This window comes from Amphiprion ocellaris, chromosome 8 (genome assembly GCF_022539595.1).
Source record: "Amphiprion ocellaris isolate individual 3 ecotype Okinawa chromosome 8, ASM2253959v1, whole genome shotgun sequence".
In the NCBI taxonomy this organism is placed as follows: Eukaryota; Metazoa; Chordata; class Actinopteri; family Pomacentridae; genus Amphiprion; species Amphiprion ocellaris.
This window is the reverse complement of record NC_072773.1, coordinates 5431968-5455494: the sequence shown is the minus strand read 5'-3', so window position 1 is coordinate 5455494 and position 23527 is coordinate 5431968. Positions and strand designations below refer to the sequence as shown.

The following is a 23527-nucleotide window of genomic DNA, read 5'->3' as shown; positions in this document are numbered from 1 at the left end:
AGCTACAAAACCTAAAGAAAATTAATACAAATATGAGACAATGCTCTGTAAAACATCGTTATGAATAGGGATTGTCTGGAATAGAAGACGGACTGCAAAGAGACACAAATTCCCGACAAAGACATAAAACATGATGACTACAAACACAACAGCTACAAAGAAATGCAAAATGACTACCATGAGAAGACAAAAACTACAAAGAGATTCAAAACAACTATAAATGATGTGTTATTTATGTCTTTTTCAGCCTGGGGGCCTTTTACATGAGTTAGAATGTTCAGTGATCCCTCCCTATTTGTGACATTAGCCTCAAACCTTGTACCTGTCAGGGTTTGAAGGAAACTGTTCAACGAAACAAAGACATTATAAAACTACTCTAACGCAGTTTCACCTGTGATGCCTTCAATTGTGAGGAGGTTTGCATCCAGGTGTCCGTACTCTTGGCAAAATAAAGCTAATTGGCAGAAGGACATGTTTTAATCAAGAGAGTAATCCTAACTACACTTATAAATGCATGAATGTGCTTTTTCAGTATGGTGCTACAGCGCTTTCTGTTTACTTCCAGAAAGTAGGATGAAGATTGATTCAGTGCTGTCAGTGGTTTCTTGTGGATAAATGGAAATACTTAGCTATGCCAGATCTTACAGTGGCCAACTGTTAATGTTTGTTCTTGTGTTTGGCTGCAAAAAACAGCAACTGTTGGACTATATTTCAAAAGAGCTGCTGAAAGAATTTGGCTGCATTAGTGTGTTGATTTAAGAATTTCTGGATTGTCACAAAGTATCTGAGAAAAGAAAGATGGTCTTTGATAAAATGCTGGTTGTGAGTGAGTTTACACAACATGCAGATTCAGTAAGTGCTCCACCAGATGTCAGTGCTGCTCAACATAACAATGACATGTAACTACACATTAATAACAAACTGAGGTCCCCCATTTTGTTTACCAGTAAGACAGAGTGTCTCTTATATGACTTAGCACATATTATACACAAGCATTTTACTTATTTAACATAATAGTGTTATGACAATGTTAGATGAATAGTCTCACACATCCACACATATGTATATATACAATTCTATACCTCTGAGGCTGCAAATTGGCATAGTGCATGTCCTTGCCCTTAAGCCTCTAAACTCTTACACTAAACTTAATCTAGACTTTCATAGTCAGTATAAACTTTAAAACAGGTATTTCAAGGTGCATATTAAAGTAAGAACCGGTTTGTTTTTAAATATGACCTCCCTGCCCATGTCTTAACCTCAAAACATGACATCGACTTGCTATGGAACTTCTCGTATGATGAAAACCCATTTTGCTAAAAACTTGGAGGTGTAAAGTTAAAGCTGTGAAAACAAAAGGTCATTCTTCAAGTATAATACCTAAGACTCAGCACCTAAACTTTAACCTAAGCTTAAATCAAGTCTTCACACTCAAATTAATGATTGTTTGGGATTTGCTTTTTGTCCCCATAAGGAGTCCCCACAATGTGACTGTGTGCTTTCTGTCCAAGCAACACAAGAAATACAAGTGCTGCAGCTAAATGTGTAACCCAACCCTTACTTTAACCCTAGTAATGTGATTCTGTGTGATTCTAATCTGGTCTAAACACTCAAACAACCATCTAATGTTGCAAAGACCACACTTGCCTTTGTGGAGGAGCCCATCTGCACTGTACTCCCTCACCAAGCAAACTTCAGGTTTCCCAATATGCAGTCTTCAAGGATCTGAGATGGACACTCAACAGAGACAATCAACAGCAAAAAGGTCAAGCAGAAGATGCACATCCTGCACCAGGAAGTGCAACCTGAAGGCAACTTTAGAAACCTTCAGAAACTGTTGATTCAATAATTCACTCTGTTCTCTGCACTTCAGCTACTGTCTGATTTGGATCGGCCACCAAAAAAGACAGACACCACCTGACAACGGACAGTCAGGACTCACATGAGGTTTACCTGGCTTCTACCCAGGACTTCTACATGTACAGAGTCAGAAAGCAAACAGGTAACATCACTGCAGACCATCACACCTGTAGACAACCTACATAAACGTCCCCCTTCTGGTTGGCGGTACAGAGCACTGAACACCAAAACAACAAGTCACCAAAACAGTTCCTAGTCACAGACCATCGCTCTGATGAACATTTAAATCTGTCAAGAACAACTCATTCTGAACCCCAACACTGAACCACCGTATTTACTGAATATCAACTATTCACAAAGTCACACAGAAAAGCTGTTCAGAAAATCATTTTCCTACCTCAGTTAGATTAGGTGTCACTAACTTCATCTTGATTGTTACTCTGCCAAGGAACGGTGGAGTTGTGTGACGATTGGTGTTCGTTTGTCTGTCTGTCTGTTTGTTAGCAACATTACGCAAAAACGGAATAACAGATTTGGATGAAATTTTCAGGGAAGGTCAGAAATGATACAAGGACCAAGTGATTAGATTTTGGCAGTGATGAGGCTTATAGTCTGGATCCACGGATTTGTTAAAGATTTCTGTATTATTGCGAGTTAGCGGCCCGGCATCACTGTAACCATGACAACAAGTGAACACTACATCAGCTGCCTGCTGACGATCACATGATTGTGATCCTACTACAAATCCACCACTGTGGACTTATCAGGACTTATCCATCGGAAATGATACAAGGAACAATTGATTAAATTGTGGGGGTGTTTCTGAGTCCCATCAATTCCTGCTGCCTGCTACATATTTAGGTTTTGTGATTCAGTATCTGTACATAACATACACATGCATAACACGAGTCAGTGTAAGGTCATTATGTTTGTGGGTACATCTATATTAAAAGGCCACATTCTATGTTGCTGTGATTTCAGCCATCGGAAATGATACGACTGAGCAGCTCAGAATACTGTGCTCTCTGAGTGCTTCTCTTGTTTATTAACTGTATTTGCATTAATCTTTGGTTTACTTTAAACATGCTCTTACAAATATCTACAGTTGGACATAATAGTTTTACAATAACTTTCCCTCTGTAACCTGTGGCCCCTGTTTAAATACACCTGTGAGTCATATTCCATGTATTTATTCACATGCTCGGCCAATAAAGGTGATTCTATTCCTGATCATTTACATAACGTAGTGTCTGGCATCTGCCTAAAACTAATGTGAACCTCTGAACCCCGAAACAACCATTTGAAGGTGTTTCCTAAAGTGAGGACCAGCTTTTCACAAATGTCCTCACTTGGTATTGAAACTCACAAAGGTCCTCACAACAGATGCACAAGCGCACACACATACACGCACACACACGCACACACACACACACACACACACACACACACACACACACACACACACACACACACACCACACATGCATACGTACGCAGTGATAATATAGAGTCATGTTTGTCTATGAGTCTTTATTTGTGTTTTTCATAGAGAACATTTAAAATGCTTCATACCCCCACAATAACTGACATCACTTCTCTGCTTTATAACACTGACACAGGAACAGGAACATGTACACAAGTACACAAACACACAGTCACAAATTCGGCCCATCTACAGTGTTTTACTTCCCAAACAAAAATAAAAACAAACAAAAAACATGAACAAAAAAACATGAGACCCCGAGGACACACAGCCAAGGCCTGTCCCACTTTACAAAAAACAGTGCAGTAGCAAAGGAACGACCACGTCTACAAAAGTAACAAAAATTACCATACAATCTATTGTTGTGGAAGTGCTTGTAATTTTGGAAGTTTAGTACTTTTTTCTTTTTAAAGGATATCAATATCAATGCCTAGAAAATCACCAGTAAAAATAGCTCATCTCTGTAAAAATGTGCTAGCAGGACAACCCTTGGCTGTGGATTTTTTTTTCTTTGTCACAAACTAATCTTTTTTTTTTCTTTTTCTTTGAAACCATTTTCAACTTGTCTTCAATACAACAACAATAACACTGTTTTTCTTCTTAATACAAATATGTACAGAGACTTCCACTTGTTTCAAAATAATGCCCTGCACACTGATGCGTTATCTAGGGATGAATGACGATGACGTTCTTCAGATTTCCTTCACAGAAACTGTCCATGCAGTTTGGTACCTGAATCGACAGAATGAGATCACAGTTTCTTTAGCCTAACAAAAAGCTCGTCGTTTGTTTTTTTTTTGTGTGTGTGTGTGTGTGTGTGTTTGTGTTATGTCTGTCACAGAATTGCCTCTTGCCTGCATGTAAAAGACACATTTATTTATACAGAGTAAAACCTGCCCCTCCGCCACGAAAAAGTAAGACTAGATCTAGATCCAGACCGAGTGTTTTGAGCAGTATTAGAACCAGGTGTAAACATACCCTATCTTGAAATGAGTGGAGTGAGAAAGGCACACATGTTAAGACCACACATCTTGGAGACTACAGCAGGGGAGGTGGTTGGTTTGGGGGGCGGGGGTCTTTTGGTTTTGCTCAGCTTGATGAAAAAGTGCCACTCAGCTTGACATTTCTTTATCGTGAGTCATTTTCTATGCGGTGCGCCCTGCTCGTGACAGGTAAAAGGTGCCCCCCCCACCCCCCCAATAATAAAACCTTAAACACACACCTGGATTTTGGTGCAGACTGGTTTCCCTGAAAGTTTAATTTCATCCCAGGTGCTTCAGGGGGGAACTGAACCCTGACCAGTTTGTTGTTCCTTTGCTATTTAGAATAATAAAACTCCTCACTCCATCACTCAGTACTTTTATGTAAATAAGAAAACATACAGTGCGTGGGCGCAGAACCGACCGTGGGCTGCGTTCACTTTCTCAGCTGACATTTTTGTGAAAATGCTATGCTTTCATGGCCTCAGTGTTATTCATTTACATACCTCAGTAGACAATTTCATCAAGCAGTTTAAAAGGGGTCATGCCATATCAAATAAGTTAGGAGAATATTCACAGTCTTAACACTCTCGGGTAGTATTCTCGTGCATTTTCAAGAGGAAGAATACGCTACTTTGTTAACCAAATGCATCCAAACTATCCTTCCTGAGGAAAGGTTAGACAAGACGTGAACGACAGAGGGGAGTGGAGCGGTGGAGGGTCGGGGGGAGGTGGGGGTTTAAAAGTCATAAAAAGCTTTGACATTCTTTTGAGTGACGGACACGTATTTATGCAACAAACGCCTCCTCCTAAAACAAAGGGGAGATAGTGTAGCCTGGCAAATCAATTTCCCACTCCCACACACTCATCTCATTTCACACGAGGCCTTGATCCAGCCGCTGCTATCGCCTCTAGCTTCAGCTGACTGGCTGACCTATGGCATTGCTCTGTTCTGCTTTAGCAGCTCTCCCCGGTCACCTGAGAACCAAACTCTGCTTCCTGTCAATCTCTTTTGGTTTTTTTGTTTGGAAAAAGAATGTACCACTTCCTTTTTAGAAAAAAAATACATTTCAAACCCCCTGAATCAAACACGTCTCTATCCGACGCAGCCTACAGGTGGTTTATGTCTATGTGAACAGCAACAAACAGGTGGGACAACGCTATTGCCCGTGATCTATCTATTGGGGTTCTCACAAGTCAAATGCTGGCATTTTCAACGGTTATTCAGAAAGTGCACAAAGGAGTTTCATTCTACATTGGCTAAAAGCACATTTACAACATGCCTTTGACATCAACAAGGGTATCATACTGTACACCACAGCAGCTGCGACGCATCACTCAAAGGCAGGTTACACTAAAGTCTCCTACTTGCTTGTTTCATTACATTAGAGAGCTCACAGCGAGCAGGCCTTGACCATTAATAGTACAATAACTGCACAATGTCGCTAAACACTATGTGCAGAACATTATTCAGAGGCATCATCATCATCTTTTTCTTTTCTTTTTTCAGTTTTTTTCCCATTTACTATACATGAACTCACATGACACTTAGGAACAAAGAGCCAACCATCTAGTTTCAAATTGACATGTCATTTCTCAGATTCAGTAGTACAACAAACAGTAGATATTTTTTGACAGTTCTGGATCAAGGACAGACAGGTAAAAGAACTCAAAGAAAGAAAAGGAAACCTATGAGAACATTTCCAAAGTACTGTATCATCAACAATGTGCCTACTTTGCCTTCAGCTTGACTGAACGGTATGTTTAAAGCCACAGTTGAGCAGGTCTTAGTGATATTAAATAAGGTGTAACTGCCTCCTATTGATAACGCCCCCTCACATCTCTTCTAAACAGCTAGTGATCCTTTGATAAGGTAATACAAGAGAAGAAGAAGAGCAAGTCAACAATTACACTGGAAAAATATATATGTATGTTTATATTCATATATATAGCATCTTTAAAATCTATTTATACAGAATGTATTTATAGTGTACTTATGGCCATCTTGGCAGAGAAATAAAGGCATCTGAAACAATCACCACTCTCTTGATGCCGTGGTCTTCTCAGGACCAGACATTGTTACATTGCAGAAATGCGAAGAATCAGGAAAGAAAGTGAGTTCTCTTCTTCTGTTTTTTCTCTCAGTGGCACTTTGTGCATCAAAAAATTAAAATCTAGAGTAAGGCTACAAGGGTGTGTATGTTTATCTGATAGAAGTTTGTCAAAAGGAGGCCATCCTACAGTATCCTCTAGGGTTGGATATGTCGCTGTGTTGGTGTGTTTTAGACCCATACATCCAGACTAAAACACTGCTGGAAACGGAGCTCTATACGTGTACCATTGTACTGATGAAAAGAATAAATAAGAATTTGTTTCAAAGAAAATGTCTTAATTAAGCAGCCATGGTACATCACAGAGGTTTTGGGTGAGCCGGTGCTGGCTGCTACAAAGCGCTAGGGAGAGGTAACGTTTTCAAACTATTGTATTTTTTTTTTACGCTTTTCTTCTCACCCGACAAAAGCAAACACACAGAGACCGGATAGCAACAGAACAGTGATTGCTTTTGTTGGGTTATTTTTACAATCAGCTGCTGGTATGTCTCGGTATTAGCAATCAAACAGTATTTGTATTGATTTTGTTTCTTTATTTAAATATTAGCAGTGGATCTTTGAGACTACTCAGACTCAACCGTCACATCACGCACATAAATAACAAAATAAATATACAGCCATATCAGTCAATTTCTTTCATATTATTAAATAAATAATAAATACATACTTTTTTTTTAACTTCTCAGCAGTGGCTTTTTGAGTGTAGCAGTAACAGAAATAGGAACACAAACAAAAAGGGAAAAAAAAAACAAGAACAACCAAATAAAAGTTTTTTCTTGTTGTAAAATTATCAAAAGAACAAAAAATGTGTCATTATAAAACATCTGCACTTAAAAAAGGCTTTAAAAAAGTACTCCAAAACAAAATATGCCTTGTCAGTTATCTATATAGATTCTTAAAATATCGAGACATCTGCAAATTTGACCATGATAATCAGTAAAGATGCATTTTTTTCGTGTTTGTGTTTTACAAAACAAAGTTAATAAATAGATTGCTTCAAATAAATAAACCTCAATAACATAAATGGCAATAAGTTACAATTTAAAAGTTCACAAGTTTAAATAATTCATATATAACAATAATTATTGTACCACAAAACTATTCATTGAAATGAAGTGCAATTCCTATGTCGATAAATACTATTGATATGACTAACTGAATTTGAAATGAGTGCACACTATTACTATTATCATTTCAGTTTAAATTAAAAAAAGGGGGTAAAAGGGTTAATCTGCTGCTTTTTAAAACATGATATCATCTCTTCCTGGATCTGTCTCGTGATTTTTATATCTCCGCTGACGTCTTTGCTGCGGTAAAACCACCCGAAGCAAACACACCTTCAGTTTAGTGCATGCTTCGTATTGCTGGGGTGTGTGTGGTCGTGGGTCGGAGAGCTTTTCGAAGCCACAGTGAATGCTACGGGACGGCCATGATCAGAGTCTTCTCGTCCCCGCCTTCCTCCACGTCTTTACGGCTGAAGCGAAGCACTATTTTGACCGGCGCAACGGTTAAAAACCCTCTCCAGAAACAGTTAAGGACACAAAAGAGACAACAGGTAAACACACAGCATATTATCAAAACCCCCAGATAACAGTTTCTAGTAACATTATTCTTCTTTTCCATCCATTCTGACTGAAGGAATCGGTTTCCTCCGACGAGATCCCAGCAGCAGCATGGTGTGGATTTTGGTCCGCGTCACTTTTCTTCAACAGAGTGCTCCCTGGGTTGATTTTTTTTTAAGTTGCTGTTTATTGAAGTAACCTGAATTCCCTTTTTTGTTTTTGAATCATATTTCAATATATTGTAGAGTATTTCAACATCTCTCCTTCATCTCTCCATCTCCACCTCCGTCACACTTTCTGCGCTTCAGGACAGTTCTGCGTTTTCTCTCCGTCTGAGTGTGTCGAGCCTCAGACTTTGATGCCCTTCACGGCTTTGTTGATGCTCTCCAGCAGCGCCTTGTTCTCCGGGCTCTGGAAGCAGTCCTTGTTGGTGTACATGTCGGTCAGGGTGCTCACGTAGCTGTCGAAGTTCTGCTCAGTGATTGGCTCCTGCTGTGGTGCAAACGACAACCAATCGCAGCTGAGAGGAGCAGCAAAAAAAAAAAAGAAAACCCGAAGGGGCCGAGATTGACCTCGAAACAAATGCAGTGAAATGAGTGGAGAAAGTGTGGTCGAGGACTCACCATGTGTGGCAGGCGGATATTGGCCAGGCTGCGGATCAGGGCGCGACTCAGGCCGGACAGCTCCATGAACAAAGCCTCGTTCTGCTCCTCGATCATTTTGTTCTCGTGCTCGATGCTCTTCAGGTTCTTCTCCATGGAGGAGATCTGGAAACCACACAAACGGTTTCATTCACAGCACTTTGGGTTTAAGGTTGTCATTTAACCGCAACATATTTTACAACATTTTTCCATGTGCCCACAGGTGTTGACCCTACATACTTGAGATGTGCTCTGGGTAAACACAAGATTCCAGATTTTATTTTTTTATTTTTACTCCGCCAAGGAATGTGGCAGAGTTCTGTAATGATCGGCATACATTTGTCTGGCTGTCTGTCTGTCTGGCTGTCTGTCTGGCTGTCTGTCTTTTAGAAACATTACACGAGTTGCAGAAGCTCCACTCCTTCATCAAAACCAGCAACAGCTTCAATGTAGGTCCTCAGACTTCCAGTGACGTTTATTCTTTTCTACTCCGCCAAGGAATGCGGCAGAGTTCTGCGACGATCAACGTTGGTTTGTCTCTCTGTCTGTCTGTCTGTCTGTGTACAGAATTACTCAAAAACGGATTAACGGATTTGGATGACATTTTCAGGGAAGGTCAGAAATGACACAAGGACCAAGTGATTAGATTTTGGCAGTGATGCAGCTTATAGTCTGGATCCATGGATTTGTCAAAGATTTCTGTATCATTGAGAGATAGCAGCACGGCGTCACTGTAACCATGACAACAAGTGAACACTACATCAGCTGCCTGCTGATGATCACATGATTGTGATCCTACTACAAATCCACCACTGCAGACTTATCAGGACTTTTCTGCAGAAATGATATAAGGAACAATCAATTAAATTGTGGGGGTGTTTCTGAGTCCCATCAATTCCCGCGGCCTGCTTCAGATTTAGGTCACGTGATCCGGTATCCGTACATAATGTACATATGCATAACACACACCTGTGTTCACAGCAAGGAAATTTTTTATTAAAGATTTCATCCGTCGGAAATGATACGGTGAGTGAGCAGCCTTGGTGGAGTACTTCCCTCTCTGAGTGCTGTTCTTGTTATTCATGGACTCAAACACCGGTAGTGGTGAAGCCAAGACTCAGGGGATGTTATCCTTAATTGGGGATGAAGAATTAATGAACAATGGATTTTGCACCACTGGAAACCAATAGCCACCTAAAACCAAATCAAACATCTAACCCTTCAGAACCAAACTGGTGTCAGACCACATTAAAACCAGCCCAAAACCAATTTCTAACCAGTATAAAACCTAATCCAAAGCCTTGGAGTCAGAAGACACAGAGACAGTTAAAATTCCTGCAGTTCAATCAAGAAGTCTCTGAATATTTGTCATGGAACTGTTGGTCCAAGCTGAGTAACTAATGGTGAACAAGGAGCACAGCCCATTTAATTTTTTTTTTTTTTTTTTTACAGAGTATCGTAACTATTTTGGATTTAAAAACAAAACGTAACACAAAATTTATATATATATATATATATATATATATATATATATATATATATATATATATATATATATATATATATATATATATAAATAAATAAATAAATAAATAAATAAAAAAATGTTGGAAAATCCATCGATTTTGTCTGTTTTTGACCGTTAGCTTAGCATAGCTCTGATAAATGGGGCTATTTTTGCATTTTTAAGGTTTTTTAGAGTGTTAACTTGAACAAACCCCCACAAATAGGTGTTGTCTCAAAGTCATTGAAAACTTATCTACAAATATACACAACTGTTCAAAAGTTTGGGGTCACCCAGACAATTTCATGTTTTCCATGAAAACTCACAGCTTTATTCATGTGCTAACATAATTGCACAAGGGTTTTCTAGTCATCAATGAGCCTTTCAACACCATTAGCTAACACAATGTAGCATTAGAACACAGGAGTGATGGTTGCTGGAAATGTTCCTCTGTTCCCCTATGGAGATATTTCTTTCAAAAATAAGAACATTTCTAAGTGACCCCAAACTTTTGAACAGTAGTGTATGAAATTATACAAGTTAATAGAAGCTACTATTTCTTTGCTCAAGCATTTTTTTAACCCCTCTTCTTTTTAAATATAACTGAGCGTACCATGTGTATGAGTATTGTTACAGACTGAAATCTGGCACACTTGTTGACAAGAAGCTAGAAACCGGTAAATGTAATATTTTACGAGTTTTATAATTTATATTTAGTGCAGTCATTGTGAAACACACAGTGAAGAAATTGAGTTCTTCTCGCCCCACATTTCCATACAGATAAAAACATGCATACAGGATTTAAAGCTCCCACACATCTGGTATAATGATGCACACATATAAACGCACCGGCTGTGTAAATATTCTGCTCTTTATGCAGATTATATGACCTCAACTACATGGCTGAAGGATTCACACAGGACCCCTCATGCTCTTTGCTTCTCTTATTCTTGGTGGATTTTCTAGATATATTGTTTTATAGCCTTTCTGTGTCTCTAGAATTAAATGGTCTGGAGGTTTTGCTGATGATAGTCCTTCCAAACGTAAAATTTTCATTTGCATTTTCCCTCTGTTTTGCATTTTCAAGCGTCTGATTTTATGTGGTGGTGTGAGGGCAGTTTTCTATTGATATTCTGTGAAATTACTGCTGTTTTAGGAAATATTTTAGCTTATTGAAAATAAAATTAAATACATTTGTGAGCTGTGTTTTATGATTTAGATGTTCAGAGTGTCTGGATGTGATTCTGGTTTGTTATTGGATTTCTCAAGAACAAACTCTAGAATAACGCCTATCTTATCTTTTAAAGTCAGCAAATGTAACTTGGTGAGTGTGACGACATCGTTTAACAGTAGCATGAGGAAAAAATGGTTATAAATTCAGTGAACTGACAGAAAAATGTCACTAATTTTTATCTACAGTTTCGCCCTTCAGACTAAAGTAGAGCCACTAGCAGTAAAATCCTTGAGTGTACTGAAGTGAGCAATAATGAAATAATATATCAAATGTTCCTTTAACCCTCTGAACCTCAAACACTTTCTGAGTGTCTTCTATTCCTGTTGCAGTTTTACTCACTGTGGTCCTGCACCTCTATGGAAACAGAACAACTGTGACTAGAAGGAGATTAAACTCTGAAATGTCTTTTATGAAGTATGGCACAGTTATAATGCTATAAACCATTAAAAGACAAAACAATAGATGAATTAATTCATTTAAAAACTCCACATGTTCAACATTTTTTAAGTCCACACAGGTGTTACCAATACTGGAAAAATACATTATACACACACGCACACACACACACACACACACACACACACACACACACACACACACACACACACACACACACACACACACACACACACACACACACACACACACGTATATATAATTATTACTCTGCCAAGAAATTATGTGACGATCGGCGTTGATTTGTCTGTTTGTCTGTCTGTTCGCAACATTACTCAAAAACACACTAACTGGATCTACGGATTTGTTAAAGATTTCTGTATGGACTTCTGGTGGATTTGTAGTAGGATTGCAATCATGTGATCGTCAGCAGGCAGCTGACGTAGCGTTCACTTGTTGTCATAGTTACAGTGACACTGTGCCACTATCTCACAATGATACAGAAATCTTTAACAAATCCATGGATCCAGACTATAAGCTGCATCACTGCCAAAATCTAATCACTTGATCCTTGTGTCATTTCTGACCTTCCCTGAAAATTTCATCCAAATCCGTTAGTCTGTTTTTGAGTAATATTGCGAACAGACAGACAAACCAACGCTGATCGTCACATAACTCCGCCGTGCTCCTTGGCAGAGGAAAAAGAGATTTTGAATAAATATCACGATTTTAAGTTTAGATTTGGTTCTGACATTTGTTTTCATGTTGTTGGTTTTGATAAATGGTGTAATTTGGGCTATTTTTTTTAAAGGTAACATATCTTTCAAAGGTTCAGAACTGATGACCTTAAGTCTCAAAAATGAATTTTAGATTCAATACTTTTTTTAAAAAAAAAACACCAGTGTTTAAGCCCACTGTGGATTCACTAAAATGACAACAACGCTCACCTGAGTCTGCAGGTTCACCATGTCGGCCTCCATCTCGTTGTTGGACTCATTGAGGTCGTTTATCTCCTTGTTGAGCTGCTTGATGTCCTCATCGTTGTCCAGAACTAAAGCAGCAGACAGACAGTGGAATCATCAGAACAGAAAAGGAACAGAGGGACAGAAGCTTGGTATCTGGTCTGTACATTTTCAGTTTTATCTTTGCTGAATTAATTTATTTAAACGCATATTCTGTACCTATGATCCTAATGAATTCCTACTATACTAATCTCATGAATAGATTCATTTCTCACATACATCTTGATCAGTCTGCCTCTCTACTGCACCAATAAAGCCAACCAAAGGACAAAAAAAAATAACTTTAAAAAAAAATTGTCACATTGTGAAGATTATATCTTATAGACACTGAACCCTACCGTTCAAAAGTTTGGGGTCACCCAGACAATTTCATGTTTTCCATTAAAACTCACACTTTTATTCATGTGCTAACATAATTGCACAAGGGTTTTTTAGTCATCAATGAGCCTTTCAACACCATTAACTAACACAATGTAGCATTAGAACACAGGAGTGATGGTTGCTGGAAATGTTCCTCTGTACCCCTATGGAGATATTCCATTAAAAATCAGCTGTTTCCAGCTAGAATAGTCATTTACCACATTAACAATGTCTACACTGTATTTCAGATTAATTTAATGTTATCCTCATTGAAAAAAACTGCTTTTCTTTCAAAAAAAAGGACATTTCTAAGTGACCCCAAACTTTTGAACGATAGTGTATTTCTGACATACATCTCAATCTATAAATACGTATCCTTACCGTCGCTGGCTCTGAACTTGGTGCTCAGGTAGTCCTCTGTGGGGAACTTGGCCTTCTTCTTGGCGTACAAGGCTCTGGGGCATCCTGAGAGGCTGGAAGTGACACAAACAGGGTCACTTGTTATATAATATAAGGTGAAGGTTAATTTTAATTAGGCGGTAAATGGCCACCTGGTGGGGATCCTAGCGTGGTGAAAGTCTTGAGGCTTCTATTGGTACAAGAAGTTTTGGACGTTGCACGAAACCACCAGTTGAGTGAATATGTGTTGTTCTTAATATCTCTGACTATCAAAAGTGTCACTAAATCCACTGAGAACACTGAACTTAGAGTGAAACTTGGGTCAAAGCAGCCGGCTGGTAATGTCCCACTGAAACTTTAACTAAGAACTATCTAGAACATGTTGAAACTGATCAATTTAAACCAGATAAGGTAAAAGAAAAGGCCACAAGAATGTTCTGTGTTTGTCACTTAAAGAATCTTTTTGGGAAGGACAGATTTTAAGCAATAAGACTGATACCACTCTTCTGTTTGTGCTGCTACTAGCTTAGCTTAGCATAGCAACAGTTAGCCGGTCCAACGTTACAGCTAAGTTAGAATTCAGCAACATTTTTACAAAATCTGAATGGACTTTTGAATCTTTTGTTGAACCCATTTGTCTTCAGATGTGTAAGAAAAGTTGAACATGACTAAAAGATTTAATTGAGATGTGCTCTTTCTGTTAAGTGGCAGCATAATAACAGATCACAACCTATGACAGAATAAAAGGTTAAAGTCTTTTGTGGTTTGAGTTCTGTGACCCGAGTCCACGAGTCTGCTTTAAATGAACATGTTTAACCTTGTGAACCCTTTTTTGTGTCATATTTTTACTCACTGTGGGTCCATTCTTAACTGCAATCTAAAGTCCTGCACCTCTATAGAAACAGAACAACCATGACTAGAAGTAGGAAGACCTCAGAAATGAGTATTGTGCAGTATGACACAGTTATAATGTGATCAATCCTGAAGAAAACCCTCCAAAAAAACCCTCAAATGTCTTTAATTATTCCATACAGTCCACACAAGTGTTACCAATACTGGAAAACAACTCTGGTTTATCCTATAGATATTTTACTGCTTACATTTTTAATTTATTTCCATGTTTATCTCCTATCTACTCTGTGTAAACTGCAAACGTTTTTAGTTTTTTTACACAATGTGGGTACTATTTTTGGATTTCTTTTCAAATCAAACACGTAGAATACAGTGATTTTTAATAAATAACACATTAAGTCTCAGATGAGGAATTCAAGGTCTGTTAGAAAATTGTAAAAAAAAACAAAACAAAACATATTGTCTCTGTCTTGACAGTTTCTGGCTCTGATAAATGATATCATTTTGTCATTGTCATTTTTAAAGCTTTGTGGGATTCAAACAAGCCTCTTTATGACACAAACTTGGATCTCCAATTCATTGAAAAGCCATCATCTACAAATATGTGAAATTATAAGATAACAGGAGCTAAACACATCTTTTAACCATCTTTTATTCTAAATATTACTGAGTGTACCCCGTGTGCAGTATTTTTCATGCTGAAATCCGACACAGGACCTCATAATTTTTAGTTTTTTACAGAATCTGGGTACTATTATGAGATTTTTTTTCAAGACAAACATGTAGAATGGAGTGATTTTTAACAAATATCACATTACGTCTCAGAAAATGGAAAAACAAAGCATATTGTCTCTGTTTTGACAGTTTCTGGCTCTGATAAATGATATAATTTTGGCATTTTTAAAGCTTTTTGGGATTCAAAAAACCTCTTTATGACACAAATGTGGGTCTCCAATTCATTGAGAAGCCATCATGTACAAATATGTGAAATTAGAAGTTAATAGATGCTACGTAAACACATCCTTTCACTCTTCTTTTAATCTAAATACATATATAATATAATGTGCTGTACTTTTGCATGCTGAAATGTGACTCAGGAACACAGAATATTAGTTTTTGACATTATCTTGTTCGTGATGTTTCATTTGTAGAATGAAGTGCTGAAATATCACCATTTGAAGCTTAGATTTGGCAGTTTTTTTCACAGAAATCATAACTGGATTAATTTAAGAGCTGTCAGAAATTTGCAAATCATGTTTTTACAGCATCTTGCTACGATAAGTGGTGTAATTTTGGCAATTTAAAAAACAAACAAACATGCCTTTCAAACCTGTTAGCAACTGACATGTTAGTTCCTCAGACTTTTGATTCCCGTCAGATGAAGCCTAAAGTCTGTTTTTTTACATGTGGAGAGGCGGAAACAGGCCAACTTTTGTAATTATTAATAGGAACGGTTAGCGTCTAGCTTACCTGCGGTGTGTGAGGAAGCTTCCGTTGGCGTGTCCGGAGCCGTCACACCCCGGCGTTGGGCAGGTGGGACCCTCTGTCTTGAAGGCCTTCCAGTTGAAGGGCGTCCCGTTCAGGAGGCCCTCCTTCTGCCGGCGGGCGGCCAGCGGACACCCGTAGGCGCTGCGGTGCGTCGCATACTTTCCGCTGATGTGACCCAAACTGTCGCATCCCGGCACCGGACATCTGCAGGGAACCGACGGGAAAGAAGAAGAAATAAAGAGAAGCGAGGAGGCACAGCGGTTAGACGAGGAGAATCCAAAAGAATATAAAAACTGTCGAGAAAGTTGAAGCACTATATTAAGTAAAAATGTAAAAATATACACTTTCTCTACATTTAATTCTTACATCTGTTTGACAAACTATTATCATTATTGTTAATATTACAATCAATAATATTGCTGGTATCAACATGCTGCTACAGTTTTGTGTGCAAATGCAATATGAAGCCCATGTATTTCTTTATGTTCTGTCCATGTACTCTACAATACTCTACATTCAGCATCAGTATCTGCAGTAAGTGTATTTTCCCATCAGTCAGGGCCTTTTTGTTTGATTCAATTACGGGGGCAGGTCACTACCTCTGCATATGATTTGCAGTGACTTTCCTCTTCTCTTTCCTCTCTTTATCTCTCTCTCTCCTCTCTTACTGCATTTTACTTTTACCGTCAGTCACGCTAAAAGCAGACATTATGGCTTTCTGAGCGGTACGAACTTTAAAAGCTCGGAGTCCTCCTGGTTGTCCTTGGTAGGAGTTTTAATTCCACTTTTCTTGGCACGCGGGCACCCAGAGAGACTGAAAACAGAAAGTATGGAGTTGATAACATAGGGCTGAAAGAAAGGTCTGGTGAAGTAGATTTGCTTGATAAAGGGTCAGAACATTATAAAGTTTTTACAAACCAAATCAACTCAAAGACGCCTAATAGGATCATGAGAAGGTGTGGAAATGTGTGAGTATGTGGTCCCTGTCTAATTCTACCGTGAACTAGTCCTCTCTGACTGACTGTGTGTGTGTCGGTGTGTGTTCATGTGTGTTTGTGTGTGGTTTTCGTGTGTGTTTTCGTGCTTTTTGTTACCTTCTGTGAGAGGCGTAGTTTCCTGTGATGTGACCGGAGCCGTCACATCCTGGAGTCGGGCATCTGTGGGGGGAAAAAAAGGCACCGGATTTAATACTTAGCAATAAAAAAAACAAAACAAAAAACACTGTCAAAAAACAAAACAAACAAAAAAAAAACCCCCAAAACACTGTGGTGGTCATGAAAATGGAATTATGACATGAGAGAATTTAATATTGCAAGAACAAATGGTTTATTTTCAGCAAACTCTTCAATGAGACACATAGAAAAACTTGTTTAATATGATATATCCCAACTTTAAACTTAGATTTAGCTGCTGAAATCATGACATGATCATTTTAATGACTGTCAGAAAGTTGAAACAAACAAATGAAAATGGATTTAAGCCATGAGAGGAATGGTCCGCTTGTTAAATCTATGTAAACACTGCTTGCAGTTCATCTGAAGCATCTCTGATTTTTTGTCATGTGGCTGTTGGTCACAGTTGAGTCACTTATAACTTTACAGTTGCATCCAGAAGCTCAGAATTTTTAGTTTTTTACAGCATATTTTTAGTGCAAATGGTTTGTTTTCTGCAATTTTTAAAAGAGACACATAGCAAAAAAGTGATTTGGATGAAATATCACCATTTTAAGCTCGGATTTGACATGACATGATTCATTTAAGGGGGAAAAAACCCAAACAACAACAAAAAACAATGTGGTAGTAATGAAAATGGATTTATGCCATGGCAGGAATGGTCTGCTTGTTAAATCTGTATAAACACTGCCTGCAGTTAATCTGAAGCATCTCTGATTGTTTTGTCATGTGACTGTTGGTCACAGTTGAGTCACTTATAACTTCACAGTTGCATCCAGGAGAGCAGATTTTTTTTATTTTTTTACAGAATATTGCTCGTACAAATGGTCTGTTTTCTGTATTTTTTTAAACGAGACGTGTAGAAAGACTTGTTTTATTTTAATGATCTATCCCAACTTTAAACTTAGATTTAGCTGTTGAAATCATGACATAATTAGTTTAATGAATGTCAGAAAGTTAAAACAAACAAAAAACAATAAACACAGTGGCAGTAATGAAAATGGATTTATGCCATGAGATAAATAGTCCGCTTGTTAATTCTGTGTAAACACAGCCTGCAGTTTATCTGACAAATCTCTGAATTTTTGTCATGTGACTGTTGAGTCACAGTTGCATCCAGGAGCTCTGAATTTTTAGTTTTTCGCAGAATATTGTTAGTGCACATAGTTTATTTTGATGTAGAAAAAAGTGATTTTGATGAAATATCCCAAATTTAAGCTTGGATTTAGCTTTTTTTCCCATTAAAATCAGGACTGTCAGAAAGTTGAAAAAACAAAACAACAACAAAAAAAAACCCCAACGTGGTAGTCATGGAAATGGAATAATGTCATGAGAGAAAAGGACCGATTGTTATTTCTGCTATTTTTGTCACTATTATGCATATTTGTTTTGAATCCAATCTCATTCAGGCTCTTTGCCGTTTAAACACTTCTTGTATCCATCTACAGGGAGCCATGAAAAGCTTGGTTTCTACTAAAGAGCTGTGCATACCGCAGACGTACGGTTTCATTTCGCATTTACATGAACTGATTGAAGTGAAAGCAAGCGTAGACGGAGCCAGGAAAAAACACCATGACAGATGCAGCAGCAGCAGCAGCAGCAGCAGCAGCAACAAAAGATAAGTTAACATCAGCAGAATGAAGCTTTGTGTTACTGGATGGTGTCGGTAGCGGCGCTGAAGTGGCAGTGAAAAGGCAGTGAAGGTGTACAGCAGACATACTTGAGTTCAGGGGTGTGGGCCGCCATGAGGGACCGAAGGCTCTTATCAGCGAGAGGACACCCAGACAGACTGAGAGGAGGAAGAGGAAGAGCCAAGGACGGGCGGAGGAGGAGGACGAGAAGGACGGAAGAAAGGGGACAAGGAGGATAAAAGCGAGGGGGGATTGAAAAGGAGAGAGGAGAAAAGATGTGAGTGAAGGGAAATCAAGAATGCAAGGCATACCAAGGTCATTTAGGAAGAAGAGGACAGACAGCAAGAAGTAAATTACTGATGCATATCAAAGTCAATGACCGTCTTTGCTTCCCGGCCTCACGCTACATTATTGCCTCTGGCATGTCAGGATCAAATAAAATATTTGAATTAGTCTTGGTGCGGCTGCTTTGGACCGGGCAGCAGAGGAGGAGTCTCAGTGGAGCTGCATTTCATATATAGAGCAGCAGATCAGTGTTTCAGCTCGACATACCTGCGATGGGACGCATAGTTTCCAGTGATGTGTCCGCTGCCGTCACAGCCAGGCGTGGGACACCTACAGAGGACAGAAAACACACAATGTTTCTGATTAAATGCCAGAATTACATTTTCTGAGAGGCTGCTTCACATTGGAAGTAATTAGCTCTGACGTATTTATTGCAGCGGGTTTTCATCAGGCAATAATCCACATTAGCAACAACAAACATTACATATGAAGGGTTTGGAAGCAGAGTGGTCTGACCCATTTTCTGTACGTTTTCAGAAAAATGGGTTCAAAGTTTTGTGTTTTCAAGAATGGTCTAACATTCACTGTAACACTATGTTTGGGTTGTGGGTTAGACCACTTCTCCACTAAAATCTAGACCATAAAATATTACAGAAATCACACAAAACTCAGATTTTTTGTGGGTTAGACCACTGCTTTCTGACCCCCTCATGTTATTCTGCAAGTTTTCAGTCATTTTTAATAATTTTCAGTGCATTCTGAACAGATATAAGTAATTTTGGACCATTTGTGAATTATTTTGAGAAGATTTTTACTACTTCTGACAACTTTTGTGTAATTCTGGACAAATTTTCTGCAATCTTGGATCATTTTCAAGTCATTTTCAACAGATTTTGAGTCATTTTGGATGATTATTAATCATTTGAGAGAAATTCTGACTAATTTTAGACTATTTTCATGTCATTCTGAACAAATTGTTGTTGTTTTAGATCATTTCTGGAAAATTGTCTGTAATTCTGGATCAAGTCATTCTGGACAAAATTTGAATCGCTTGAGATCATTTTTTTGAAACATCTTGGAGAATAAGGGGTTTGGAAGCAGAGTGGTCTGACCCACTTTCCGTAGTTTTTTTAGACAAAGAGGTTCATACTTTTATGTTTTCAAGAATGGTCTAACATCCACTGGAATGCAGTGAAAAATGAGCCCACAGTGAAGAAAAATGCAACTGGATCAAAAAAGAAAAAAAAAAACACTCAGAAACTGCCCTGGGTTCAGTGGGATAAACAAATAACAGCGTATTGGTTATATGTTCTTCATGTTTTCTCTCTGTACATAGAATATCTCTAGATAATTATATGTAAATTTGTCTTGTTTCCTGTTTATTTGGATGTTTGTGTTACAAAAAAAATTTGAAAAGTTGCAGTAAACTCGGGGGTTTCAGTTTGTCTCTTTCTTTCACACAATCCACTGGTTCAAGTTAATATTCGGTCCCATTATTGTCACTTTTAGCCCGTTGCTGTGTACAGTAATCTTGGTCCATCCACCACATAATAATAATAACTACTGTATGGATTGCATTGACATTAGTCTGTAAAAAGCTACGTTAGCTACATGTTTGCATGCTAAGCGTGGTAACTGTCCATCAACCTGAACCCTCCTCTTCTTAAAAACAGTCCCACATTTCAGCAAGAACAAAAATTTCTGTAACTACGAGGCTTTTAAAAGAAACAAACACAAAAAACAACAACAAAAACAATCACATTTTGCAGTATTACAGTATGAAACTCGAACTTTAAATCAAATGAAGTTCACATTCAGCTGTAAAAGACTAAAGTAAATCCCTTTTTGAGTGGTCTGTTCCTCTCCCAGCTTTAAACTCTCCATGCACAGATCCAGTGTTAATACATCTAATATATTTCAGCAATTAATAACAAATGAACATCTCCAGGGCCCAAGGTGACCCTCAAACTGATTCTCAGTTTAAAACCAAAAGGTGAACCTGAGAAATACAGCAAATTATTACATCTTGTGAAGTAGAATGAGATTAAGTTTTGCTGTTTGCTTGATAAAGTAATGAAACTATCCAGTGGCTGACCAGAGTCGGACAGCTCAGGTTTCTGGGTCTAATTTGGTGCAGACAGTGTTGTTATTACTGATAGAACCTCTAATAATACTCCAGCTCCAATAAACTGGACTTTAACCTGCTAAGCACCAGGACTGTTACAGGATTTCTTTGTCTTGTCACTTACGAGAGCAGCTCTTTCTTGGCATCCTTGGGCTGAAACTTGACCTTGAAGTTCGGGGTCGTGACCTCTCCGGGGTACTTCCTGTCCTCCAGACAGTCCTGCATCATGTCACAGTCCTCTGGGTCTGAGGAGACGTACGACTGGCCTGTGTGCTCCATCTGGAAAAAGATTCACAAACTCTTAACTGTGTTTGTGCTTTGTTTGAACGGTCCTGTTGTGTTGGTTGCAGGTTTGATATTTAAAGTAGGACTGGGACTTTAGCGTGTTAATTTCGATTAATTAATTACAGAAAAAATGACACATTTAATCCCTAATTTCTGCCACACCAGTAAAACTGACGAACACTCCAGCCCAGTAGGTGGCGGTAATGAACCTAAAGTCTGTTTTTAACCGTGAAGAAGATACACAGTAGAGATGTCAGCGACAAGTAAGTTTGATGAACAGTGAAGGAAGACGAGACCACATTGAGCTTGTTGGCCGGAAAGTTTCCTTTTAAAAATCTTCCTGATGGCAGCTTGGATAAAAGCCTGGTTGTGTGTAAATTGTGCAACAAAGAGTTTTCTGATCACTGCAGCACTTCAAGCTGACTGTATCACCTCAATGTAAAGCATGTTGCTGTTAGCATCAGAGCTAAAGTTAGCTATGACAGTCCTGGTAATGGCAAACAGTGTAAGCCATCCCATAATAGACCACTTTTCAAGACACTGAAGGTGCTTGAGTTTTCAAAAATTCTTAAATAGTTGAATATGATTGCTATAATTGGACTTTGAGCTTGCAGTCATCTGGGAATGTAGTAAACAGATGAAAAATGCAAATGAATATAAATGAAACAAACATTTTTATTGTTTATGTTCATGTATACACTATCAGTCAAAAGTTTGGACACACTTTCTCATTCAATGCTTTTTATTTATTTTTATTATTTTGTACATTATACATTAATACTGACGATTAACACTTTTTTGTTTACAACATAATTCCATATATATTCTTCTATAGTTGTGATGCCTTCAGTATTAATCTACAATGTACAAAATAATTAAATGAAAACCCTTGAATGAGAAGGTGTGTCCAAACTTTTGAATGGTAGGGTATATGTCTATTCATCGATTCGGTTGTCAGCCAAGATATATTTGAATTGAAAAACTTTGCTTATTGTGTCAAATATTGCTATTTGACAAAAATATGACTAATGGTGATTTATTAATTACAAAGTCTCCAATTGATTATTTTCTTTATCGTGTCCCACCACTACCTTTAAGGCCTTTTTTTGAACAATGACTTTCTCACAATAGTTTCCATGTTTGTATACAAGCAGAGAAACTTTGCAGAACAGCGAGTGCTCACAAGTCTCCAAAGCCCTTTTATTCTTTTGTCGACAAGTGATGTTTCCAAATGCAGAATGTCCTCATAAAAAATTTACATTCAAGGCCCTTTATATTTCTTTTGAAAAAGTTCAAAGGAGTAAAAATTAGCATATGCCAAATCCAGGATGGTGCAATGCACCTGACACACCACCTCTGTTACACAGTGCAATGTTTTAACTGTACAGTAACTCTCACATTTCAGTGAAATAAATGAATAATAGAAGGAGGAAAAGGGGACAGGAAATAAGGAACGGGGATTAGACAAAGACAAAGTGATGTAAACAAAGACTTTTTTTTAATTCAAAAAGCTTTGGGGCATTTTTGTCTGTTGTTATTTATGTTGCAATATCTCCTCTGTGACTAAAATCACAGGAATTAAAGCGAGTCTGCAGCTCGTCTAATTGCACTGACCTCGTCCAGCTCCTCCTCCCGCTGGCGGTTGGGTTTGGTGTAGTCCAGCGGCCCCTCCCACTCTTCCTGCTTGTAGCTCAGCAGGTTCGGCGACGTCATCCCGCTGCTTCCTCCGTGGTGCAGCGAGGAAGATGAGGAGGAGGAAGGGTCTGGGGACCGAACTCCGGGGCTGGTGCCGGACAGGCTGCCCTCCCGTTTGATGGGCTTCTTCATGCTCAGGTCCAAGGTGCCGTTTTCATCCACTTCAATGTCCATTTCCTGCAGAGAAAGCAGAGAATAATGAGAGCCGAGACAACATTCAGAACAAGGAAAGCACAGAGTGCAGTACTCCACCAAGGCTGCTCAGTCGCTGCATCATTTCCCACGGATAAGTCCTGATAAGTCCACAGTGGCGGATTTGTAGTAGGATCACAATCATGTGATCGTCAGCAGGCAGCTGACGTAGTGTTCACTTGTTGTCATGGTTACAGTGACGCCGTGCCGCTGTCTCGCAATGAAGCAGAAATCTTTAACAAATCCGTGGA

General features: G+C 38.6%; 1 protein-coding gene across 8 annotated transcripts in view; it reads right to left on the bottom strand.

Moving 5' to 3' along the window:
- Positions 1–3374: 3374 nt before the first annotated feature.
- The window catches only part of myt1b (myelin transcription factor 1b), a 178875-nt gene continuing 158722 nt past the window's right edge, over positions 3375–23527 (bottom strand). For 4 of the 8 annotated variants that reach the window (XM_035957355.2, XM_035957357.2, XM_035957360.2 and 1 more), the window contains 11 exons: positions 23004–23261; positions 21229–21383; positions 19247–19309; positions 18784–18852; positions 16986–17048; positions 16625–16705; positions 15874–16095; positions 13534–13625; positions 12718–12821; positions 8619–8762; positions 3375–8487 (listed from right to left, as the gene is read on the bottom strand). In XM_035957355.2, the coding sequence (XP_035813248.2) occupies positions 8344–8487; positions 8619–8762; positions 12718–12821; positions 13534–13625; positions 15874–16095; positions 16625–16705; positions 16986–17048; positions 18784–18852; positions 19247–19309; positions 21229–21383; positions 23004–23261 (1395 nt within the window). In that variant the 3' untranslated portion in view covers positions 3375–8343. The remainder of the gene's footprint in view (positions 8488–8618; positions 8763–12717; positions 12822–13533; positions 13626–15873; positions 16096–16624; positions 16706–16985; positions 17049–18783; positions 18853–19246; positions 19310–21228; positions 21384–23003; positions 23262–23527) is intronic. The other 4 variants (XM_035957356.2, XM_035957359.2, XM_035957358.2 and 1 more) reach the window with 4 other exon arrangements.